Source organism: Symphalangus syndactylus, chromosome 18, assembly GCF_028878055.3.
Source record: "Symphalangus syndactylus isolate Jambi chromosome 18, NHGRI_mSymSyn1-v2.1_pri, whole genome shotgun sequence".
NCBI classification, from domain to species: domain Eukaryota; kingdom Metazoa; phylum Chordata; class Mammalia; order Primates; family Hylobatidae; genus Symphalangus; species Symphalangus syndactylus.
Window position 1 is genome coordinate 83,367,483 of NC_072440.2, and position 24,825 is coordinate 83,392,307.

Sequence of the window (24,825 nt, forward strand, 5' to 3'; positions counted from 1 at the left end):
TAACCTCGTGATCGGCCTGCCTTGGCCTCCCAAAATGCTGTGATCACAGGCGTGAGCCACCGCGCCTGGCCGACAAATACAACAAAGTTTTAAAGGGGCATTCAACATCCTAATGGATCTGTATAAGAAACAACTGATGATATATTAAAATGAAAATGGGCTGGGCATGGTGGCTCATGCCTATAATTCTCCCAGCACTTTGGGAGGCCAAGGGGGCAGGATCACTTGAGCCTGGGAGGCTGAGGCTTCAGTGAGCTGTGATCAGGCTACTGCACTCCAGCCTGGGTTAGACAGTGAGACCCTGTCTCCCCCCCCCCCAAAAAAAAAAAAAAAAAGACTACAACTTGTGTTGTCAGTGAGCATACCCAAAGTTTGGGGAATTCACTAAAAGATTAGGGTCTTCCACTCAAAACAGGCTTTACAGTACAGCAATAAAGACTTTTTAACCTAGTTCTTTAATACGACCAATAGAATTAATTTCAGTGGAATTATCAAGCTCCAGTTAAGAGATGTGCTACAAAATCCGAGGCAATTACACTGGGAGGCAGAGACTTGTGTTTCTAAAATTTCTTATTGAAGTCAGGTAACAGTTGTATGTGCTGGGCCCAGTTTTATGCTGGATCCTGAGCCTCACACAAGATTTCCTGATAATCTCAATTCCTTATTACATGTGATAAGCTACATTTCCTAATATGTAGCTTAATTTTTAAGTTGGTAAATTGAGTAGTTATGAGTTCTACAAGACATAAGTTTTCTCTAGCAACTCCACCCTGCACATCCTCCTTCTCAGGGATTTTTATTAAACTAAGCTAGAGAGACAAAGTTTATATTTATTCAAGAATGGAACAGGTGTCAGTCTGTCAATAACCTGCTGGTAAGCAGCAGCACTGTCAGAAACTATGCCAGTTATCAGTTTGAGTTATACATATATTGGAGGTAGCATTTCAACACTCTGGTTTTGTTTCCTTGGCTTTTTTTTTTCCCAAGAAATATACTAGGAGATTTAAGACTTACTTCAGATTAAACTTGTTACATTAAGAAAACACTCCTGGCCGGGTGAGGTGGCTCACGCCTGTAATCCCAGCACTTTGGGAGGCTGAGGCAGGCAGATCATGAGGTCAGGAATTAGAGACCAGCCTAGCCAACATGTCGAAACCCCGTCTCTACTAAAAATACAAAAATTAGCTGGGTGTGGTGGTGGGCACCTGTAATCCCAGCTACTCAGGAGGCTGAGGCAAAATAATCACTTGAACCTGGGAGGTGGAGGTTGCAGTGAGCCAAGATCATGCCACTGCACTCCAGCCTGGGCGACAAGAGCAAGACTCTCTCTCTCTCTCAAAAAAAAAAAAAAAAGAAACTCCTCTGGACTACTTTTTTTCTGTTGCACTGTATTACTTGCCTTTGTGGCTTTGTCAAGAATCAGTGTTTACATGATAGACCATAAATTACTGTGCCTTTTAATAAATTTGTACAATAATCTATGAAAGTTCTAGATGTTTAGCTGTGATGTCACTGCTTTTGTAGGAAAAATTTGGCCTGTAAATCTGCTGAATCATTCTGATTAGGCGGTTGTAAAAATTAATACATATTTTAACTTGCCGATCCCATGCCAGGCTTCACTGAAAAGCCTCCAGGAACAGACCTTGGGTTCCCACCTTTTTGCATATAATATCTGATAGGAATGCTGAACCTATTAGCCTCAGGCAGTTAGTTTGTTCTCTCTTACACACACACACACACACACACACACACACACACCCTCCCCACCTGCACCCCCTGTTCACTTGCTGTCTTCCCCCCTGTATACCCCAAACAATGTGGTGTTGTAAGTAAGAGTTCATAACCACATAAGCTAGCAAAGATCCCTAAGAGGAAAGAAGCAAAGATTTATGGTCATTTTTGTAAAAATAAGGTTTAATAAAACATCAGCAATCTGCATGAGAAGGTAAATTACAATGAGAAACTTAAAAAGCTTATGGTCTAAGTCAACCAATGTAGAAGGTAGTGGTTGAAGAAAACAAGCTTTGACTTTTAAAATTTCCTAACCAGGGGATTTATTTAGAAATTCTGGCATTCAAATGTACATGTAAAATCCAATTTAACAGATCAAAATTGTTACACTAAGTTTCACTTAGTATCTAAGTATCCAATCACAATTGTATCTAAGTTTCACTTTTGTTTAAGAAACATTATAAAGGTAATCAAAACTCTAGGTGTATACTTATATGGAACTAGTTTATTTCCTATTTAACTACTGTTCATTGCGTCAAGTATGTTGTCCCAATTTTCAGCTGTTTTAAGGAATTATAAAACATTGAGATCTACTAGAAAGAGGGACAGCCTACTTCTAAGTGATGCCACTAGTACAATCAGGCTTGGATTAAGTCTCTTCCCAGGGGCAGCTTTGATTTAGCCATGGACTCACAAGGAAAACAAGAGGTGGATTTGGTTAGGGAGCAACAGCAAATTCAGCCTGACCACATTCCTACTCTAAACACATTTTCAGCATAAAGATGTAAAAAAATTTTTTTTTGGTTCCAAAGTTATGGTTGCCATGGAGACAAAAAGAATATACCTGAATTTATAAACTGAGATATATTTCAGCTCCTTGGCTTAAAATAATACATCTTTATATTCTTAAGAGACATATCTCAAGATGTTCCTTGCTTTGCCTTGAATAAAAATTTTTTTGAAAAGCGTATGCTTCTCCTGAACACACTCATACTTCAAATTTGCCACCTATTTTAAGCTTTAAAATTCTTCTTGCCAGCATTTTTCAGCTAAAAAAAATAATTTCACGAATGTTTAGGTACTTTTTACAATGAAGGGATATGGCAGCATGGATACTGGGTAGCTGGCTAGGCTCTAAATACCTGATGACTCAACGCTTTGCACAAACCAGTCTTGCTGATTATTAAAATGTGTCCCTGGGCAAAATTAAAGCAACGCATGTTAAGGCTTCAAATGCAAAGGACTCACTGTAGTTGATTCTTTCAAGAATAGAAATCGACCATAACTTTGCTTTATAATCCATGTGATACACCACATTATAACAGATAGCTACTGTGTTTCATGATTTCTGAATGTCATAACATTTGGATTAAATTGTATACAAAAAAATCACTAACCTGAAAAAAATCAGAGGAAAGAACAATATAAATTAGTGACACTGGAATTACAGAATAATTTTCTCCTAAGAAACAAAGTTTTATTTATTTCAAGTAGTGTTGCCAAGCAAATATTTGTAAAGAACACATTTTTATGACTGGAGGCTGTTTAAGTGGTTTTAAGAGTGCTTAATAATTTTTAAACATGATAAATTTCCATCCTTTAAATTTAATGACCAATATTAATTAGCTTAAGTAGTGATTATTTTTTCACATTTAGTCTTAAAAAAAAAAAAAAAGGATTCCTATTAACCAACATACTTAGTCTTGACCTGGATGAATTTACAAAAGCCAGACGATGGAATACAGATTAATGTGGTTTAATACTGAGATTAATCAACATTGCCCTTTTTCCCTGCCAAAGGCTTATTTTCTAGACCTGCTTCACTATGACTACTAAAAGAGTACAACTAAAATTTTATTAGAAATCGCTCAGCTTACACACTCCAATCAGGAAGTTATTTAAATCACCTCAGATAAAAGCTTTGTGACCTAACCTAATACATCATATGCAGATCATGAATACTTTCAGAAAAGAATCATTTCAATATGTCAAGGACATAGTATCTATGTGAATAAAATGTGTGCTTAAATGTCTCACTGTAAGGAAAAAAAAATCAGTCAGGCTTCATATCAATTAGACAACTTTTACTAAATGAGAAAACTACATTTAAAATGTGCTTTAAAACAAAACGGAATTAGAAAAAAAGACATATGCATTTTAAAGAACTTTTGCACTGTGCTGAAAATGAAATATCTCTTGCAGTAAGTAATACAATGTGCCAATTCATAAAACGTAAGTTAACAGGTTTCTCAATTTAACATTTTCAAAGACGATATTAAGGTCAAAAATGTCACATCTATGGTAGCACATATAGAAGGGCATTATAGATATGATGTCCATCCCTATGAAGCTTACAAATTTGACAATGCTCAATAAAAGCTTTTAGAATCACATCCAATAGTGTCACAGCCAAAGAATCACAAATCTGTGTCCTGTAAGTTCTCTCCTTCTAAAATCTTCATGTTAACTTTTCTACTCATTGCCGTTTGTTAATACTAACCCTTAAAAAAAAGAAAGAATAGGAAAAGAAAGGCTGCAATAAACTCTTGATCAGGTACAGAAATTATTGCTACTATAGTTCACTACAAAGCATGTCTATACAATATCATATGACCTTTGATTATGAAAAAATCAGAATAAAAATCTTTAGTGACATAAGCCTTACAATCGTATACAACATTCACATGGCAATATTAGACAGTTAAGCACCCAATACCCATAGTTGACAAATGTCCCACTGACCAGCATTCATTTAAATACATCCTTCGTATAGAGGGAGGAAAAAGAGATAGTGTCAGCTTTCCAAGGCTTGTCAAAAAAGGATTCTCATGTACTGTGGATCTAAAAACAAACAACAACAACAACGACAAAAAAAAAAAAAAAAAAAAAAAAAAAAAAGAAAAAGAAAAAGAAAACCAATGCAGGTGAAGGTGTTACCAGGAAGTTAAGCATGCCAAAAGGTGTTCCGTGCGAATGAAAACCTAAAGCCAAGGTACCACATAATCACATTACCAACTAGTTGGGTAATACTATATGAGCCTTATCTTAAAGTTAAATGAAATGCTACTGCACAATAGAGCATCAATAAGTTAAAAATTAGAGTGCACAAATCCAAATCAGTGTCAATTCCTGTATAAAGCAAAATATTCACTATCAGCTGTAAAGTTTACCCAGTCAAACTGTATGATTAAAATCACTGGATTGGACAATGTGCGTATTTTTTTTAAAACAATCAATCTCTAAAATTCCTTTTTAATGTAATGAGTCATAAGTTTTCTTAGTAAGATTAAACAGATATCTAAGTAGATAAGCAAGGGAACATAATAGTTGGTGAATGTCTGTAAAGCTCTTCCCATATTTCACTTTTAAACATGTTTAGGGAAAAAAATTAGAAGTATTTGCCATTATTCTAGCGAAAACAAACAAACAAAAACAAAACAAGCTCAAAATAATTAAACAACCAAGCAACACTAAAACCACATTACACAGATGGATCATCATGCTTTCATCTGGTTTAACTATCACATCTAGTTTAACTGGGATGCTTTTCAACTTTAAAAATTGTGATACATGAAGATGTAACTTTAATGGATAATTTTGAATTTGGATTTAACTTTGTTGACTATAACAGAGTATACTTATTACAATACAGTGTAGCACATCTTTCTATTAGAAAAAAATTTAAGATCCTTTACCCGTCTCCTTAAGTTAAAGGTGTGACATCATAAAGGGTGTCAAATGGCTGGATGGTTTTACAGTGCACACTTATATATTATGAAGTATGTCCTTAACAAATCTGATGGTTTCTTTACAGAATTCCTTTCTTCACCTTTTCTTCGGTGGATTAGCTGTTCGAGGTGGAGTGACAGGACGTCCAGAATTCAGTCCACCATACTGGTACTTAGCTTTCTTTTCAGATGGTTTCAATATCTTAAAGTAAATTATTAACAAATAATGTTATTCTTTCATGTACAATAAGTTAAGAAAATTGTTACAATTGTGATTTTCAATAAATGGCATAAACTCCAAAAGTGCAATAAAAATGTAGAATAGCAAAGTTCCATAAACATTTCTTAAAGTGTGCAAATGTCTGAACTTTGTCATTCCACTCATATTTTAATAACAGAAGTACACTAACTCTATCAACTATCCAATCCTTTGATTTAAGTAAAAAACTTTTTAAACTTAGTGTATCTCTGTTGTGAGGAAAAGAACACTGGTTTAAGAGTCAGAAGATCTATGTTGTCATCATAATTCTGATATAGTAACTTAGGAGGGTAACTAACCTACAAGTCACAAACCCTTCAGACCTTATTTATTTACGTATAAATAGATCTTTTTACTTAAAAAATAGCTTTATTGATACAAATCTAATTTTAGAACATTTCTGTCACCCCAAAAAGAAAGCTTGTTCCCATCAGCAGTCACTCCCCATTCCTGCTCTCCACAGCCTCTAACTCTAACCAACTACTAATCTACTATCTGTCTCTATAGAATTGCCTATTCTGAACATTTCATATAACTGGCATCATATAATATGTGGTCTTTTGTGACTAGCTTCTTTCACTCAGGTTTTCAAAACCAGTTTTGAAGTATCAGTCCTTTATTTCTTTTTATTGCTGAGTTATACATTGTACATACAGTCCATCGTATGGATGTACCACAGTTTATTTATCTATTCAGTAGCTGATGGACATCTGAATTGTGTGAATTTTTCGGCTATAAGGAATAATGCACATTTATTTAACAGTTTTTGTGTGAACATGTTTTCATATATCTTAGGTATATACCTAGAGGTAAAACTGCTGCATCATATGAGAACTCTATTCCCACCATTAATGTATGAAGATTCTAATGCCTCCAAATCCTTGCCAAAACTTGATACAGTCTGGCTTTTTTACTATACTCATTCTGGTGGATGTAAATAGAGCTTTAACCTACATTATACATTAAAAAAGTCATGATTTTCCAAAAATAAAACAGTATAGACTTACAAAGTATTTTTTAAAAACTATTTAGAACATAATAGTGCCTCAGTGAAGAGAATATATTAATCCAACACCACTATGACAACTGCTGGAAGGATAAGGTATGGTCACTATATTTAATCTGTAAATGAGCAATCAACCATTTACCATTCAATTGTACTAATTGCTGGAAACAGTATATTATGATAAAGAGAAAGAGGAATGGGAAAGCCCCAATGCATTTTAAGAGAAATATAGTATGTGTACATCAAAGACATAGGATAGCCTTTTTTTTTTTTTTTTTATTATACTTTAGGTTTTAGGGTACATGTGCACAATGTGCAGGTTTGTTACACATGTATCCATGTGCCATGTTGATTTCCTGCACCCATTAACTCGTCATTTAGCATTAGGTATATCTCCTAATGCTGTCCCTTCCCCCTCCCCCAACCCCACAACAGTCCCCGGAGTGTGATGTTCCCTTTCCTGTGTCCATGAGTTCTCATTGTTCAATTCCCACCTATGAGTGAGAACATGCGGTGTTTGGTTTTTTGTCCTTGCGATAGTTTACCGAGAATGATGTTTTCCAGTTTCATCCATGTCCCTACAAAGGACATGAACTCATCATTTTTTATGGCTGCATAGTATTCCATGGTGTATATGTGCCACATTTTCTTAATCCAGTCTATCGTTGTTGGACATTTGGGTTGGTTCCAACTCTTTGCTATTGTGAATAGTGCCGCAATAAACATACGTGTGCATGTGTCTTTATAGCAGCATGATTTATAGTCCTTTGGGTATATACCCAGTAATGGGATGGCTGGGTCAAATGGTATTTCTAGTTCTAGATCCCTGAGGAATCGCCACACTGACTTCCACAATGGTTGAACTAGTTTACAGTCCCACCAACACTGTAAAAGTGTTCCTATTTCTCCACATCCTCTCCAGCACCTGTTGTTTCCTGATTTTTTTAATGATGGCCATTCTAACTGGTGTGAGATGGTATCTCACTGTGGTTTTGATTTGCATTTCTTCTGAGGATAGCCTTTGCAAAAGCAAAGTACTGAAGCTGTTTTACTCAGTGAACAAGAATGATTTGTAGGAGCACACTGAAGCTAAAACTGGCCTCTTTTAAAATGTAAATGTTGAAACCAAAAGTTGGTTCTTCAAAAGAATAAACAAGATAGACTGCTAGCGAGATTAAGATCCACATAAGCACAGTCTGAAATGAGAAAGGTGACATTACAACCAACCCCACAGACATACAAAGTATCTTGAGATTATAAACACCTGTGCACACAAACTAGAAAACCTAGAATGAATAAATTCACAGAAACACACACGCACTCCCAAGAAATGAATAAATTCATAGAAACACACATGACCTCCTAAGAAATGAATAAATTCATAGAAACACACAAAACCTCCCAAGAGATGAATAAATTCACAGAAACACACACAAACTCCCAAGACTGAACCAGGAGGAAATTAAAATCCTGAACAGAACAATAACAAGTTCCAAAATTGAATCAGTAATAAAAAAACCTATAAACCAAAAAAAGCCCTAGCCCAGAAAGATTCACAGCTGAATTATATCAGATGTACAAAGAGCTAGTACCAATCCTACTGAAACTATTCCAAACAATCCAGGAAGAGGACCTCCTCCCTAACTCAGACTACAAAGCCAGCATCATTGTAATACCAAAACCTAGCAGAGGCACAATGAAAAAAGAAAACCTCAGGCCAATATCCCTGAACACAGATGCAAAATCGTCAACAAAATACTAAAACTGAATCCAGCAACACATCAAAAAGTTAACTCACCACAATCAAGAAGGGTTTATTCCTGGGGTGCAAGGTTTCAACATATGCAAATCAATAAATGTGATTCACCTCATAAACAAAATTAAAAACAAACACCATATGATCACCTCAATAGATGCAGAAAGGCTTTCAATACAATTCAACATCCTTTCATGTTAAAAACCCTCAACAAATTAGGCATCGAAAAATTAGGAACATACCTCAAAATAGTAAGAGCCATCTGACAAACCCACAGCCAACATCGTACTGAAAAGGGAAATGCTGGAAGCATTACCCTTGAGAACTGGAATAAGAGACTAGGATGACCATTCTCACCACCCCTATTCAACACAGTACTGAAAGTCCCTGCCAGAGTAATCAGGCAAGATAAAGAAATAAAAGGCATCCAAATAAGAAGAGAGGAAGATAAACTATCTTTACTGACAATAATGATTCTATACATAGAAAACCCCACAGACTCTGCCAAAACGTGCCTGGAACTGATAAACAACTTTGATAAAGTTTCAGGATACAAAATCAATGTATAAAAACCAGTAGCATTTCTACACACCAAAAACATCCAAGCTGAGAGCCAAATCAAGAACTGCATTTACAATAGCCACAAAAAGAATACCAAGGAATACAGCTAACCAAGGAGGTGAAAGATCTCTACAACTATAAAGCACTGCTGAAAGAAATCAGAGATGATGCAAACAAATGGAAAAACATTCCATGCTCATGGATAGAAGAATCAATATTGTTAAAATGTCCATACTGCCCAAAGTAGTTTACAGATTCAATGCTCTTCCTATCAAACTACCAATGTCATTTTTCACAGCATTAGAAAAAAACTTTTCTAAAATTCGTATGAAATTGAAAAAGAGCCTGAATAGCCAAAGCATCCTAAGCAAAAAGAACAAAGCCAGAAGCATCACACTACCCAACTTCAAGGTACACTATAAGGCTACAGTAACCAAAACAGCATGGTTCTGGTACCAAAACAGACATATAAACCAATGGAACAGGATGGAGGAGCCAGAAATAAAGCTGTACTCCTGCAACCATCTGATCTTGAACAAAGTCAACAATAACAAGCAATGGAGAAGAGACTGCCTATTTGATAAATGGTGCTAGGATAACTGGCTAGCCATATGCAGAAGACTGAAACTGGACCCCTTTCACCATATACAAAAATTAACTCAAGATGGATTAAAGATTTAAATATAAGACCTCACACTATAAAAACCCTAGAAGAAAACCTAGGAAATACCATTCTGGACACTGGCCTTGGGAAATAATTTATGACCAAGTCCCCAAAAGCAACTGCAACCAAAACAATGATTGACAAGCGGGACCAAAATAAACTAAAGAGCTTCTGCACAGCAAAATAAACTATCAACAGAATAAACAGACAACCTATAGAATGAGAGAAAATACAAACTATGCATCCAACAAAGGTCTAACATCCAGACTCTATAAGGCACTTAATTCAACAAGCAAAAAACAACCCCATTAAAAATGGGCAAAGGACATGAACAGACACTTCTCAAAAGACAAACATGCAGCCAACAAATATATGAAAAAATGCTCATCATCACTAATTATTAATATAAATCAAACCACAAGATACTGTCTCACACCAGTCAGAATGGCCATTAATAAAAAGTTAAAAGATAATAGATGTCAGCAAGGTTGTGGAGAAAAAGGAATGTTCAAACATTGCTGGTGGGAGTGTAAATTAGTTCAGCCACTGTGGAAAGCAGTGTGTAGATTTCTCAAAGAACTTAAAACAACCACCGTTCGACCCAGCAATCTCACTACTTTGGGTATGTACAAAAAAAGACAGGCATTTGTATGTTAATCACAGCACTATTCACAACAGCAAAGACATGTAATCAACCCAGATGTCCATCAACAGTGAACTGGATAAAGAAAATGTGGTACATATACACCATGGAGTACTATGCGACCATAAAATTAAGGAAGGAAATCAGGTCCTTTGCAGCAACATGGATGCAGCTGGAGGCCTTTATCCTAAGCCAATTAATGCAGGAAGAGAAAATGAAATACCACATGTTTTCACTCATAAGCAGGAGCTAAACACTGGGTAAACATGGACATAAAGATGGCAACAATAGACACTGGGGACTACTAGAGTGGAAAGGGTGAGGGGGGGATGCGAAATGAAAAACTCTTATGCTCACTACCTGGGAGATAAGATCATTCATACACCAAACCTCAGCAATATGTAATTTACACGTGGAACAAACCTGCACAGGTACCCCCTGAACCTAGTACATATATAAATTGTAGTAATAAAAATATTATAATAAAAGTGGGCAAACAACCCCCCGTACATGGTATACAATGTGCTTCCTCAAAAGAAGAAAAAAAATAAATAAATGTTCCTATGACATAAATGGGTAGTTTAACATTATTTTGAAAGTTTTTTTCCTTAGGAAACTATTTTTTTTTTTTTTTTTTGAGGCCAAGTCTCGCTTTGTCGCCAAGTCTCGCTTTGTCGCCCAGGCTAGAGTGCAGTGGCGCAATCTCGGCTCACTGCAACCTCTGCCTCCCGGGTTCACGCCATTCTCCTGCCTCAGCCTCCCAAGTAGCTGGGACTACAGATGCGTGCCACCATGCCCGGCTAATTTTTTTGTATTTTTAGTAGAGATGGGGTTTCACTGTGTTAGCCAGGACGGCCTCGATCTCTTGACCTCATGATCCGCTCACCTTGGCCTCCCAAAGTGCTGGGATTACAGGAGTGAGCCACCGTGCCCAGCCAGGGAACTATTTTACTTTATTTTCATCCGAGTTTGTAATTCTTTTCCCAGTGTCTGTTCCACCCATTTACTTTGCAAAAGAAAACAAAAGCCTAAACTATTCATTACATTCAGATTTGTTTAGCAAGCCACCATTCAAAAGGTCATAGAGGAATTTTAACAATTTGAACATCTGAATCAAGAATGACTGACGTAACTTAGGTTCCCTAAAACAGTCATATTTGATATATACCACAAATGCTGGAAACTTTGTGACTGAAAATAGAAATATCTAATGAGTTGGAGTGGTAATCACTTCTGAATTAAATAGACTTACAACACTTGCTCAAGGAAAGTTCACAAATCTAAAACGAATTCTGATGATAGTTTTTATTAACTTCTAGTTCTTATATATTTATGTTTACATCATACCTGAAATGAACACATCAAAGTTTCATCCACACTCATCATTCCACCAGCATTATCAAACTCGCCACAGTAATTTGGGGCTGAAAATAAGGTTACCAACTGTCGTTTAGCAAAAAATTCATACCCATCTTCCACCACCTGTCAAAGGAAATGTCAGAAGAAAAAACATTTATTGGTAGGTAATTCTGAACCATCTATACTAATTAAAATTAAGGTGGCAAAGACTGTGCCCCACCTCACCCCCAAACCACCCTGTTTTGTTTTGGAAGTTGTGATTTTTATTCTTAAACTTTGCTTAGAACATTAAAATTGGTGTGCCTTTTCTATAATGGCAACAATTTAGCTTAATTGGAATAATAAATTCATCACTCCTGAAAGCTTAAAAATCATGCCATTTGCAAGGCTCCCCATGAAGCAAAATATACTAACAGGCATCATGACTACAGGGAGCTGGGACACTAAGTACTTTTTTTGTTTTTAAGTTTTAAATTTAATTTTATTTTAATTAATCTACATGTTTTTCAGAGGGACATCGATTATTACTTTGATGAGGGCATTATAATCCAACTACAGAATCCTTAATTAAATGAGCAACAACCAGACAATGAACGACTTTGCAAAGAGCTTACTTCTTGCTTTGCTTTTAAAATATCTATTATTATTATATGGCTACACACTGAAAACATTACTAAGTTGAGTTTAATTTACACAGATCATGCTCCTTAAATTAACTGCCAACAGACTGTATTTTTATTTTTATTTTTTGAGATGGAATCTTGCTCTGTCAACCCAGGCTGGAGTGCAGTGGCATGATCTCGGCTCACTGCAACCTCTGCCTCCCAGATCAAGCCATTCTCCTGCCTCAGCCTCCCAAATAGCTGGGATTACACACACCCACCACCAAGCCCGATGAATTTTTGTATTTTTAGGAGAGATGAGGTTTCGTCATGTTGGCCAGGCTGGTCTCAAACCCCTGACCTCAGGTGATCTGCCCGCCTCGGCCTCCCAAAGTGCTGGGATTACAGGAGTGAGCCACCATGCCTGGCCTTGATGAGTCAACATTTCTAGAACCAGTTGTCAATTTCTGAGTAAACAATTTTTCTCTCAGTCTACAAATTTAAGGTATGCAATAATATGTAAATATTTTATATTTATTTACGGTGGGCAAGATTACTTCTAAATTTATTTTAGATATCTTTTAATTAGCAAAATTATCCACACCACTTGCTAATATAAAAAAGCAATTACAAAGGCATTTACTTATTAAAATAACTCCTACCTCAGTACTAGGAACATACTTCTGTTGAAATTACCTTATGGTACAATTTAGATGAACCTTTTCTCCTAAGACCATAGCCACCTTATCTAATCCCTGTGACCCCTGCTCCACATAGCAAATGGCACTCATGTTTTTAATTGTTTCTGTGTGTATGTGTTTGTGTGGAGACAGGGTCTCGCTCTGCTGCCTAGGCTGGAGTGTTGTGGTACAATCTTGGCTTACTGCAGTCATGACTTCCTGGGGCTCAAGAGATCTTCCCACCTCAGCCTCCTGAGTAGCTGAGACCACAGGCGTGTGCCACCATGCCTGGCTAATTTTTTTGTATTTCTTTTCTTTTTTTTTGAGACGGAGTTTTGCTCTTGTTGCCCAGGCTGGAGTGCAACAGCGCGATCTCGGCTCAGGGCAACCTCTACCTCCCAGGTTCAAGTGATTCTCCTGCCTCAGCCTCCTAAGTAGCTGGGATTACAGGCATGTGCCACCATGCCCGGCTAATTTTATATTTTTAGTAGAGACGGGGTTTCTCCATGTTTTTCAGGCTGGCCTCGAGCTCCTGACCTCAGGTGATCCAACCGCCTCAGTCTCCCAAAATGCTGGGATTTCAGGCGTGAGCCACGGTGCCCAGCCAATTTTTTGTATTTTTTTGTAGAGACAGGGTTTCGTGTTTCACTGTGTTGCCCAGGCTGGTCATGGACTCCATGTTTTTAGTTCTTGGTTTTTTACTTTGCTTACTTGTTCATTCTTTCAAATTTTCTTTCTTAAAGGGAATATTTCTAGAATTTTAGAGACAATATTTGAAAATAAGCACAATAGGAGGATTTTGGCAGTTTCTGGAAAACAAAGGACCATGCAAACTAGTGTAGTTCAGAAACCTGATTTTTAAAAATCATCATTTATTTTTGAAAAGACCAGTGAATGAAGATCTATGGCTGAAAAAAATTGATTTTCAGGGGTCATTTTAGTTAGGAAACTTAGCAATTCTGCCTTGTTATCTAATAGAAGGCATATTTATCAAAATCATAAACACAGATTTACTGATTTAAAAAACTATTTGTTCGGCCGGGCGTGGTGGCTCACGTCTATAATCCTAGCACTTTGGGAGGCCAAGGTGGGCGGATCACAAGGTCAGGAGTTCGAGACCAGCCTGGCCAACATACTGAAACCCCGTCTCTACTAAAAATACAAAAACTAGCCAGGCTAGTGGTGTACACCTGTAGTCCCAGCTACTTGGGAGGTAGAAGCAGGAGAATCGCTTGAACTCAGGAGGTCGAGGTTGCAGCGAGCCGAGATGGCGCCACTGCACACCAGCCCGGGCAACAGTGTGAGACTCTGTCTCACAAAAAAACAAAACAAAAACTACTTTGCCAAAAGCAAAGGATATGGGAACATGACCTCATTTCAATGGAACCACCAAGAAATCCTGCTAAATAAAAGTGGCATGTAATATACAATATGCAAACAATGAAAAGCCAGTCATTTTTATCACTTAGGATCAAAGAAAGAGGCAGCAGTACTAAGTGTCATGGGGAGTAAAGCTCCAGAAAAAAAGGGAAGTACTGTGGAACAGCATATACTTAATTAAATATGCTTTTATTAATTTATTCAACACTATGTGTGCATGATACAATATGCTACAATGTCAGCAACTATACAAAGCAACAGAGATTCAAAAACAAGTCGTGATCCCTTCCTTAGAGTACACAATCTAGTGGTGGTGGACATAAAAGACAACCAAAAGCCCTAAACTGTATAAATGTTTTTATAATGAAAAATTTCAAATATACACAAAAGTAGATCAAGAAGACTTGAATTAACTCCCATTAACTCATCAGCCTAATTCAATACTTTCCATGATTTTGCTACATTTGTTTCATTTATCTTCCCTCTCTCCTTTTCTCTTTGCTGATATTATTTTAAAGCAAATCCCAGCCATGTCATTTTACTTCTACACACTCAAGTATGCATTCCTGGAAAAACACAGACATTCTTCTTACGTAACAATTAATGATTATGACACAGCTAAAATAACTGATACCGGCCAGGAGCAGTGGCTCACACCTGTAATCCCAGCACTTTGGGAGGCTGAGGTGGGCAGATCACCTGAGGTCAGGAGTTTGAGATCAGCCTGGCTAGTGAAACCCCGTCTCTCCTAAAAATACAAAAATTAGCCGGGCATGGTGGCAGGCGCCTGTGGTCCCAGCTACTTGGGAGGCTGAGGCAGGAGAATCACTTGAACCTGGGAGGCGGAAGTTGCAGTGAGCCGAGATCGCGCCACTGCACTCCAGCGTAGGTGACAGAGGGAGACTCGGCCTCAAACAAAAATAAAAAATTAAAAGATTAAATAATTGATACCTATTACCAAGTCTACAATCAAATTTTCTCTTTTTTTGAGACTGAGTTTCACACTCATTGCACAGGCTGGAGTGAAACGGTACGATCTACACTCACTGCAACCTCTGCCTCCTGAGCTCAAGCGATTCTCTTGCCACAGCCTCCCAAGTAACCTGGGACTACAGGTGCACGCCACCACACCTGGCTGTTTTGTATCTTCTGTAGAGACGGGGTTTTGTCATGTTGCCCAGACTGGTCTCCAACTCCTGGGGCTCAAAGGATCCGCCCGCCTCAGCCTCCCAAAGTGCTGGAATTACAGGCATGAGCCACTGCACTGAGCCACAATCAAATTCTTCAATGGTCTCAAAATTACTTTTTTAAAGTATGGTTTGTTCTTATCAAAATTGCCATTATGCACAAAGATCATACAAAAATGAGGCTGGGCACAGTGGTTCACGCTCACGCCTGTCATCTCAGCACTTTGGGAGGCCGAGGCGGGCAGATCACTTGGGCTCAGGAGTTCAAGGCCAGCCTGGCCAACATGGTGAAACCCTGTCTCTACTAAAAATACAAAAATGAGCCAGGCGTGGTGGTGCATGCCTGTAATCCCAGCTGCTCCAGAGGCTGAGGCAGGAGAATCGCTTGAGCCTGGGAGGCGGAGGTTACAGTGAGCAGAGATCGTGCCACTGCACTCCAGCCTGGGTGACAGAGTGAGACTCCATCTCAAAAAAAAAAATCTAAATCATATCTACAAAGCTTCAAAGAGGCACTGAAAATTTTGTTAGGTTTGCTGTATACTACAAAAACACATTCTTTGAGACTGGGTCTGGCTTTTTCACAAGGGCTGGAGAGCAGTGACATACACATGGCTCACTGCAGCCTTGATTCCCTAGGCTCAAGCGATCCTCCCACCTCAGCCTCCCACGTAGCTGGGACCACAGGTACGCACCACCACACCCAGCTAAATTTTTAATTTTTTTGTAGAGATGGGATCTCATTTTGTTGCCCAGGCTGGTCTCAAACTCCTGTGCTTAAGCAATCCACCCACCTCAGCTTGCCAAAGTGCTGGGATTATAGATGTGAGCCACCACGCCCAGCCCCAAAATATTTCTAAACATTTCCTCTTTCAGGGTGATAAAAGGTTAACAAATCATTAGATTGCTAAGTGTGAGATCCAGGAACTGGCTCTGCCGCCTCTCCTACTGCTTTCCTTGTACAACCCATTTAGCTTTCTTGGATATGTTTCCTCAAAACAAAATGAGAGGGCTTATGTGAAGTTAACAAATAATAAATGTTTAAGAGTCCAGGTGTGGTGGCACAGGCCTATAGTCCCAGCTACTCGGGAGGCTGAGGCATGAGAATTGCTTGAACCTGGGAGGCACAGGTTGCAGTGAGCAGAGATTGCGCCATTGCACTCCAGCCTGGGTGACAGAACAAGACTCTGTCTGCCCCCCGTCTGCCCCCCAAAAAAAGAAAGAAAAAAGAAAAAGCTTTAGAGTTTTATATTTCATACCTGATGAGCTCGACAAATCAAATCTAAATCATGACGATTCAGAAATTTACTGACTACATCAGCTCCAAAAGTAAAGGAAACACCACGATCATTTTCTCCCCAGCCTTGCACATCCTTATCTGGATCAGACCATAGCAAATCACAGAGCAAACCTTTAAAGGACAGAAATATAGCAATTAAGAACAAAATTTACAGATTTATAGAATAGAGCACATCTACATCAAATTTCGGTTCCTCTCTTGCCCTCTTACCTTTTACTAAACAATGACCATCACTTGCTTAAGTATTCCAGCCTATGTAACTTACACTTTTGTTAAAGCAACCATACAAACCATACAAATATAATCTTCCATGGCCTCTTAAGGTAGTACTTTCCAACCCTTTCCACATATAGGAAATATGTGTACGGCACTTACAGCACAACAATATATGGAAAAGGCTGTTCATCTTTTGGGTAGTTTCTCCATATGAATAACCAAAGAACCCAGTGGTAATTCCTCAATAGTTCATCCTTTCCTTACGGTTCCACTGTTTCTGAGCACCACAGTCTATTCCGTTAGTCTATTTTATTTATCCCTGAGCCAATAACAGACTAGAGCTTTTTAATAAGTCTTTATATTTGGTGGGGCTAGTATCCTCCATTTTTTTTTTCAGGATTGTCTTGGTTACTTTTTGATCTTTTGTTCTTCCACATAAACATTAAAAACAATTGCCTAATTCCATAAAAAAACTCAATTGTGATTTCACTGGAATTGTATTTGATCTACAGATCACTTGAGGGAAAAAAAAAATTTTCTACTGAGACCCTGAGGATTTTTTTTTAAATGTGGAAGAACAAAATCAGATCAGATCCTTGACTTTGGTAATGTTTGGAGCCTTGGAAAAGTGGTCAGGGTTAAAAATATTACCTGAGTATTATCATCATATTAATGGTAGTGGAAATCTTAAGAGGGACTCAGACCACCTTGGGAATACAAAGTGAGAAGACCAGCAAATGAATTCTGAGGAATTCAAACATTTAATAGGCAGGTAGATAAGGGAGAACGAGCATTAGGTATTGAGAAGGAATGCTCAAGACAAAGGGCTTAATACAGTAAACGTATCCTGAAAGGGGAAACAATCGTCCTAAAGTAGGAAATGTGCCAAGAACAAGGGCAGTAGGATGAAGACCCAAAATGTGCCACTTACAATTAAATCATTAGACCTCAATGCAAGTTTCTTGGTGATTGAGGGTAACAGAGTAGGTAAAAGTCCAACTGTAGTGATATTAAAAGAAGGGTGGATGTTGAGATGGTGATAGTGATTTTCTAAGAATTACAGTGGCTAAGAGAAGATATATATATATATATATATTTTTGAGACGGAGTCTTGCTCTGTCACCCAGGCTGGGGTGCAATATCTGCTTACTGCAAACTCCGCCTCCCGGGTTCACGCCATTCTCCTGCCTCAGCCTCCCAAATAGCTGGGACTACAGGTGCCCGCCACCACGCCCAGCTAATTTTTTGTATTTTTAGTAGAGATGGGGTTTCACCATGTTAGCCAGGATGGTCTCGATCTCCTAACCTCATGATCCGCCCGCCTCAGCCTCCCAGAATGCTGGGATTACAGGTGTGAGCCACCACGCCCGGCCAAGAAGATATTTTTTAAAGAGTTAAGTCAGTTTTAAGAATTTTAAATAATCCATAAACATCATAGTATGGTTTAGGAGGAAAGGGCATCTTCATTTTCAGTTACAGTACATCATATCTTGATAGAGGCATTATAAAACCATTTGTAGAATTAGTGGCAATGTATTCAATTTCTATCGTTGATATATCCCAAGCTCCCTGTATGATGTTTTAAGAAATTCACTAGCACACAAAATCCACTGGAATAGTCAGTCTCAATTCTTAAGCCCTTTCTGGTTGAAGCTGACTCTTCAAAAATATACACCCACCCAGTACTTAATAATGCTTTCATACTTTCCAGCCTCTTTCCAGTAGAAAGCTAAGGTATTAAGAATCTATAATTTCTTTTTCTTTTTTTTTTTTTTTTTTGAGACGGAGGCTCACTCTGTTACCCAGGCTGGAGTGAGGTGGCGCGATCTCGGCTCACCGCAAAGCTCCACCTCCCGGGTTCATGCCATTCTCCTGCCTCAGCCTCCCGAGTAGCTGGGACTACAGGCACCCGCCACCACACTCGGCTAATTTTTTGTATTTTTAGTACAGACGGGGTTTCACCATGTTAGCCAGGATGGTCTCGATCTCAAGAATCTATAATTTCAGTGAGACAATAAAACTGTATAAAATTAGAATATAGTTTGAGGTTTAGGAAACATGACAGTCTGGATGCATTAAAAAAAATCAAATAATGGTAGCAACAACAATCTGGAATTCTTTAACCTTAACAGGGTCAAGATAAGAATTTCAGGTCAGGCACGGTGGCTCACGCCTGTAATCCCAGCACTTTGGGAGGCTGAGGTGGGTGGATCACCAGAGGTCAGGAGTTCGAGACCAGCCTAGCCAACATGGTGAAACCCCGTCTCTATTAAACATACAAAAATTAGCTGGGCACAGTGACAGGCACCTGTTATTCCAGCTACTTGGGAGGCTGAAGCAAGAGAACTGCTTGAACCCGGGAGATGGAGGTTGCAGTGAGCCAAGATCAGGCCATTGCACTCCAGCCTGGGCGACAAGAGTGAAATTCTGTCTCAAAAAGAATTTCAGACTCAAGATTCATTGTTTAATGAGCTAGCATCACAATCAACTAAGGTGTTTCAAATAATGTATTAATTTATAAATTAAATTTCTGAATGTTGCAGACACTATCAAAGATCAAAATAACTTTTCAGCATCTCAAAAACTTCTCATTAAAATAATGCTAAAATAAATAAAATATGCTAAAAATAGAAGCCTTGCATATCACACTTGAAATTTACATCTGAACTATAAACAGATATTCTGAAGAATGACTAGTAATACATATTTATATTATACCTTATTTTAAAAATAGCACTTTGGGTGTTTTTTGAAAGAGAGGGTCTCACTGTGTCACCCAGGCTAGAGTGCAGGAGCACAATCACAGGTCACTGCAGCCTCAACTTCCCAGACTCAAGTGATCCTCCTGCCTTGGCCTCCTGAGTAGCTGGGGCACCACGACACATGGCTAATTAAAAAAAAAAAAAATTTTTTTTTTCTCTGTAGAGATAGGTGTTATGTTGCCCAGGCTGGTCTCGACTCCTCACCTCAAGTGATCTTCCTGCCTTGGCCTCCCAAAGTGCTGGAATTACAAGCATGAACTAGTGCACCAGGCCTAAAAACAGCATTTTAAATAAAATACTATTTAAATACTAGTTTCTATTAGGTTTACTCAAATGTATTCTATAATTACAATCAAAAACTGTGATAAAATGCATACTTTTAAAAATAACACAAGTCGTGTTATGTAAAAAAGCTCATAACACAGGCTGGGTGTGGTGGCTCACGCCTTAATCCCAGCACTTTGGGAGACCAAGGTGGGTGGATCATGAGATCAAGAGATCGAGACCATCCTGGCCAACATGGTGAAACCCCATCTCTACTAAAAATACAATAAATTGGCCGGGTGTGGTGGCGGGTGCCTGTAGTCCCAGCTACTCGGGAGGCTAAGGCAGAAGAATCACTTGAACCCGGGAGGCAGAGCTTGCAGTGAGCCGAGATTGCACCACTGCCCCCAAGCCTGGTGACAGAGCAAGACTCCATCTCAAAAAAAAAAAAAAAAAACCTCCTAACACAATTTATTACAATATACAGTGGATTACATGGCTACTGACATCAGAGGATCTATACCATTTATCATGGTTGATGCGTAGTTCTGAGCAGCATTTTTTGTGGTGATTGTTGTTTCTTTTTTTCTTTTTTATTTTTTTTTGAGACAGTTTCACTGTCACCCAGGCTGGAGTGCAGTGGTGTGATCTCGGCTTACTGCAACCTCTGTCTCCCAGGTTCAAGCGATTCTCGTGCCTCAGCCTCTTGAGTAGCTAGGCTTACAGGCACGCACCACCACGCCCAGCTAATTTTTGTTATTTTTAGTAGAGATGGGGTTTCATCACGTTGGCCAGGCTGGTCTGGAACTCCTGACCTCAAGTGATCCTGCCCACCTCAGCCTCCCAAAGCGCTGGGACTACAGGCATGAGCGCCACTGCTCCCAGCCTTCCCACAGATTTCCAATGTAATTTTCACAAAACTGACCACAGGTCTCTAGAGCCTTAAGAGCTCTAAAAATTTAAGCCAGGTATGGCACATGCCTGGAGTCCTAGCTACTCAAAAGCTGAGGCAGGAGGATTGCTTGAGCCTAGGAATTCGAGGTCCAGCCTGGGCAACAGAGTGAAATCTCTCCCACACCCCTTGAAAAAAAGCTCTAAGAATTTGAAATAGAGGACATAGAAAATAACAAAAAACTACTAGACATTTGAAAAGAAGGTAGTTGTATCCTTGCCTAAGAAGCAAAGAATAGATTATTTTAATTAAAAAACTTTCGGCTAATTCAACAAATTTTTGAAGAACATAACCAATGCTACTATGAATGAGGGAATTTAGAAAAATAGGTATGAGGACTCAACAGCAAAATCTTTTTTGTGATCAAATAAGTGTGATAGAACTACATTATGACTATAAATAAGAAGGTTCCGCATTTTGAGGATCAGTGCAAAGTGAAAAATTGTGTATTACTGCAAATAAAGTAATCTGTAGCGGGCTTATTGACTATGAAAAAAGCTCTTTTATTTATTATATAAGCCAATCCTACTTCCACTAAATGTAATCAGGTTCAAATATGACAACACTTTACACAAAACAATTAAACTTCTCTCTATACTTACCTGTATCAGGGACATCAGTAGGTCTCATAATTCTCCGAATTTGCTCCATAGATTGCAGGTCTGGTGACAATCCTATAAATAAAAAGATGAGACATAGTACTAATAGCTAAAAATTTTAATATTTTAATAGTCACTGAATAAAAAGCATTTAATCAAAATAGATTCACTATGTGAAATTAAAGATACTGAAAAGTGTTCCTTTTAATGTCTTTTTTTTTTTTTTGAGACAGAATCTTACTCTGTCACCCAGGCTGGAATGCAGTCGCACGATCTTAGCTCACTGCAACCTCCGCCTCCCGGGTTCGAGCGATTCTCCTGCCTCAGCCTCCCAAGTAGCTGGGACTACAGATGCACACCACCACATCCAGCTAACTTTTTGTATTTTTAGTAGAGACGGGGTTTCACCATGTTGGCCAGGCTGGTCTCGATCTCCTGACCTCATGATCTGACCACCTTGGCCTCCTAAAGTGCTGGGATTACAGGCGTGAGCCACCACGCCCGGCCCCTTTTAATGTCTTAAAGGGCAACACAGAGTTATTAGGAATTCCACTTTGATATAATAGAGCATTATAATTTTTTTTTCCATTTTTCCCTACCAGGGAAATGAAATTCCTTTATATTTCAAAAGACTTCCCAAGGAAAAAAAAAAAACTACCATTCTTTTTTCCAATCATTCCCTGGCCTTCATAGAAACATAATCAACTGCAACCCTTCCTACCACTTTTGCCAGTTCTTACCACTAATCTTAAACATTTTAACTTCTAAGTGAAAGTGCCTCACTTGGTTCCCTAAGACCTTCTTTTCACATCCCACTCCAACACGTTCATTATCTTCATGAAGTCATAAACTATTGATCAGAAGGATTAACAGGAAAAGCTCATAAAAATACTTTGCAATCTTTGAAGTGGTATATAAGCTATTATTTCTCTCTGGTAGGCAATCCAAGTATTATCACAAGGAATGAAGCTAAACATTCATATCCATACTGCTGCACTTCTATCCTTAGCTAAACTAATGTACAAGAACTACAATTCATTATGTGTTTAGTATCTACTGGAAAACATATTTCAATTAATATAGTGAATTATGTTCTGCCAGAGAATAAACCATTTATTACCTCAGGCCTAGGCAAGTGCATCTATCTTTTCAGCGTTTTTCCACTTTAATTCTTCCCGTATATTGATGAAAAACTAATTTTCTTACACTATTTCCATTAAATTACTTCCCTGCACAAAAACCCAATATGGTTATTAAATCATTCAACAAACTCCCTTGCTCAATATTCAAATCTCCATAATCTGATCCCATCATTTCCCAGCATGTACTTGACCTTCTAGTCAGGCCAGTTCTTACACATTCCCTAAACTAGACAACAAAGAGTATCTCAAGTCCTTTTAACTTCTCCAAAGTCTATTTATCCCCTAAAACCCATGCTTCTATACACACATGTATCCAGTCTTTCCTCCTCCTGACTTCTCATAGTGTCTTAATAAGTTCTGACATATTAAATACTTTTTATTACTCAATTATCTGTTTCATAAATATATCTTAGCAACAGGTTTTTAACTCTTCAAGATGGTCAGATCAGATAATACATTAGCTGCTAGCTAGGTGTTAGACATATACATTAATTTTTCAAATAAACTTTCAAAATAAACTTCAAGCTTATTTCATAAGCCATACAGAGTAACTTACCAATCTACCAAAAATTATTTTATTATTTTATTGCTAATACTAAAGCAAATATATGAAGCCTAGAATTCTTGATATATGTGAATATGAAACTCAATTTTATTTGGATTCTGATGAAAGATTTCAATATAGGCAGGAAGATAATGATCCTCTCATTTTTACTGATAAATAGCAGGGGTGTCTTTCTGTTAAAACTTGAGGCAAAGGAGACTTTCTCAAACAACTCTAGTTACCCTCTTTATATGTGAAACTGTATTTAAAGAAGCATTACATTTTCATTTATAAGTAAGTTTCTAGTTATTAAAAGAGGTTTAGCCATGTTTAAAACAGTTTTAATCACTTGAGTTTTCACACAAGCACTGCTTTGTTTTCCCACAGCCTCTTATTATAGGTATTTTCCGAATAATAGAAGAATAAAAGAAATCTGTAAGGCAAATTTACTAGTCTACCTCCATGACAACAGAAGATCTTCTCATCCACAATGGCTGCTATAGGCAGACAGTTAAAACAATCAGTGAAGGTCTTCCACAATTTAATATTAAATCTTCGTTTGCCTATAAAAAGAACAGATAAATTAAAAAATCTAAAACTGTTCTCATCAGTTATCTCAAAGCCACAGGATTATGAATGATTTCAATTTTCTTCTTTATTTCTTCTTTATGTTTATCTATAAAGAAGAACTTTTTCTATAATGCATAGATGTTATTTACATACCTTTAAAAAGGCAACAACTACAATAAACATTCAATACCTTCAGTAAAGTTACCAAGACTTCAAAGATTGTGCTGGGGGGTAGGGGTGGGTTGGGAAGATGTTGGTCAAAGAATACAAAGTATCAGTTGGGTAGTAGGAATAAATACAGAAGATCTATTGTATAACATAGTGACTACAGTTAACACTATATTGTATCTTTGTAAAATGCTAAGAGTAAATTTTAAGTGTTGTTTTCTCCCAAAATGCTAACTTTTTGAGGTAATGCATATGTTCAATCAGCTGGATTTAACCATTCTACAATGTATATATACTTCAAAACATCATGTTGTACATCATAAATACATACAATTTCTGACAAATAAAATAAACCTAATCAAATTTAACACTTAAAAAATCCCAAAGACTGTGCTAGGTGTTTTATGAAATACATCAAACAATTTTTGTCTTTTAAGATCACTATCATATAGCAATTTTTAAACTATAATATAGCAATTTAAAATTTTTATAATATAGCAATTTTTAAAACACTGTAATACAGCAATTTAAATATAGCAAATTTTAAATTTTAATAGGCTCTTAGTTCATTTTTTTCCCTTCAATGTGTGGACTACTTAAATACCTAGCCAAACAAGCAAGCAGAAGTGAAAAGGTGCCTCTGGAAACTGTCCATTTTAACACTAATGCATTGATCAACACAGTATAAACTTATTGCCAAGGAAGGAAAATTTCCAAGTGTTCAACTGGTATTCTCTTTTGTGTGAATTACAACT

General features: G+C 37.7%; 1 protein-coding gene across 5 annotated transcripts in view; it reads right to left on the reverse strand.

Annotated features, from left to right (window-relative positions):
• Window positions 1-1,896: 1,896 nt before the first annotated feature.
• PPP1CB (protein phosphatase 1 catalytic subunit beta) overlaps window positions 1,897-24,825 on the reverse strand; it is a 52,466-nt gene continuing 29,537 nt past the window's right edge. For all 5 annotated transcript variants that reach the window (XM_063622763.1, XM_055253989.2, XM_063622765.1 and 2 more), the window contains exons 5-9: window positions 23,791-23,895; window positions 21,650-21,721; window positions 16,813-16,964; window positions 11,696-11,830; window positions 1,897-5,661 (exon numbers count right to left, since the gene is read on the reverse strand). In XM_063622763.1, coding sequence (XP_063478833.1) covers window positions 5,557-5,661; window positions 11,696-11,830; window positions 16,813-16,964; window positions 21,650-21,721; window positions 23,791-23,895 — 569 coding nt within the window. In that variant the 3' untranslated portion in view covers window positions 1,897-5,556. The remainder of the gene's footprint in view (window positions 5,662-11,695; window positions 11,831-16,812; window positions 16,965-21,649; window positions 21,722-23,790; window positions 23,896-24,825) is intronic.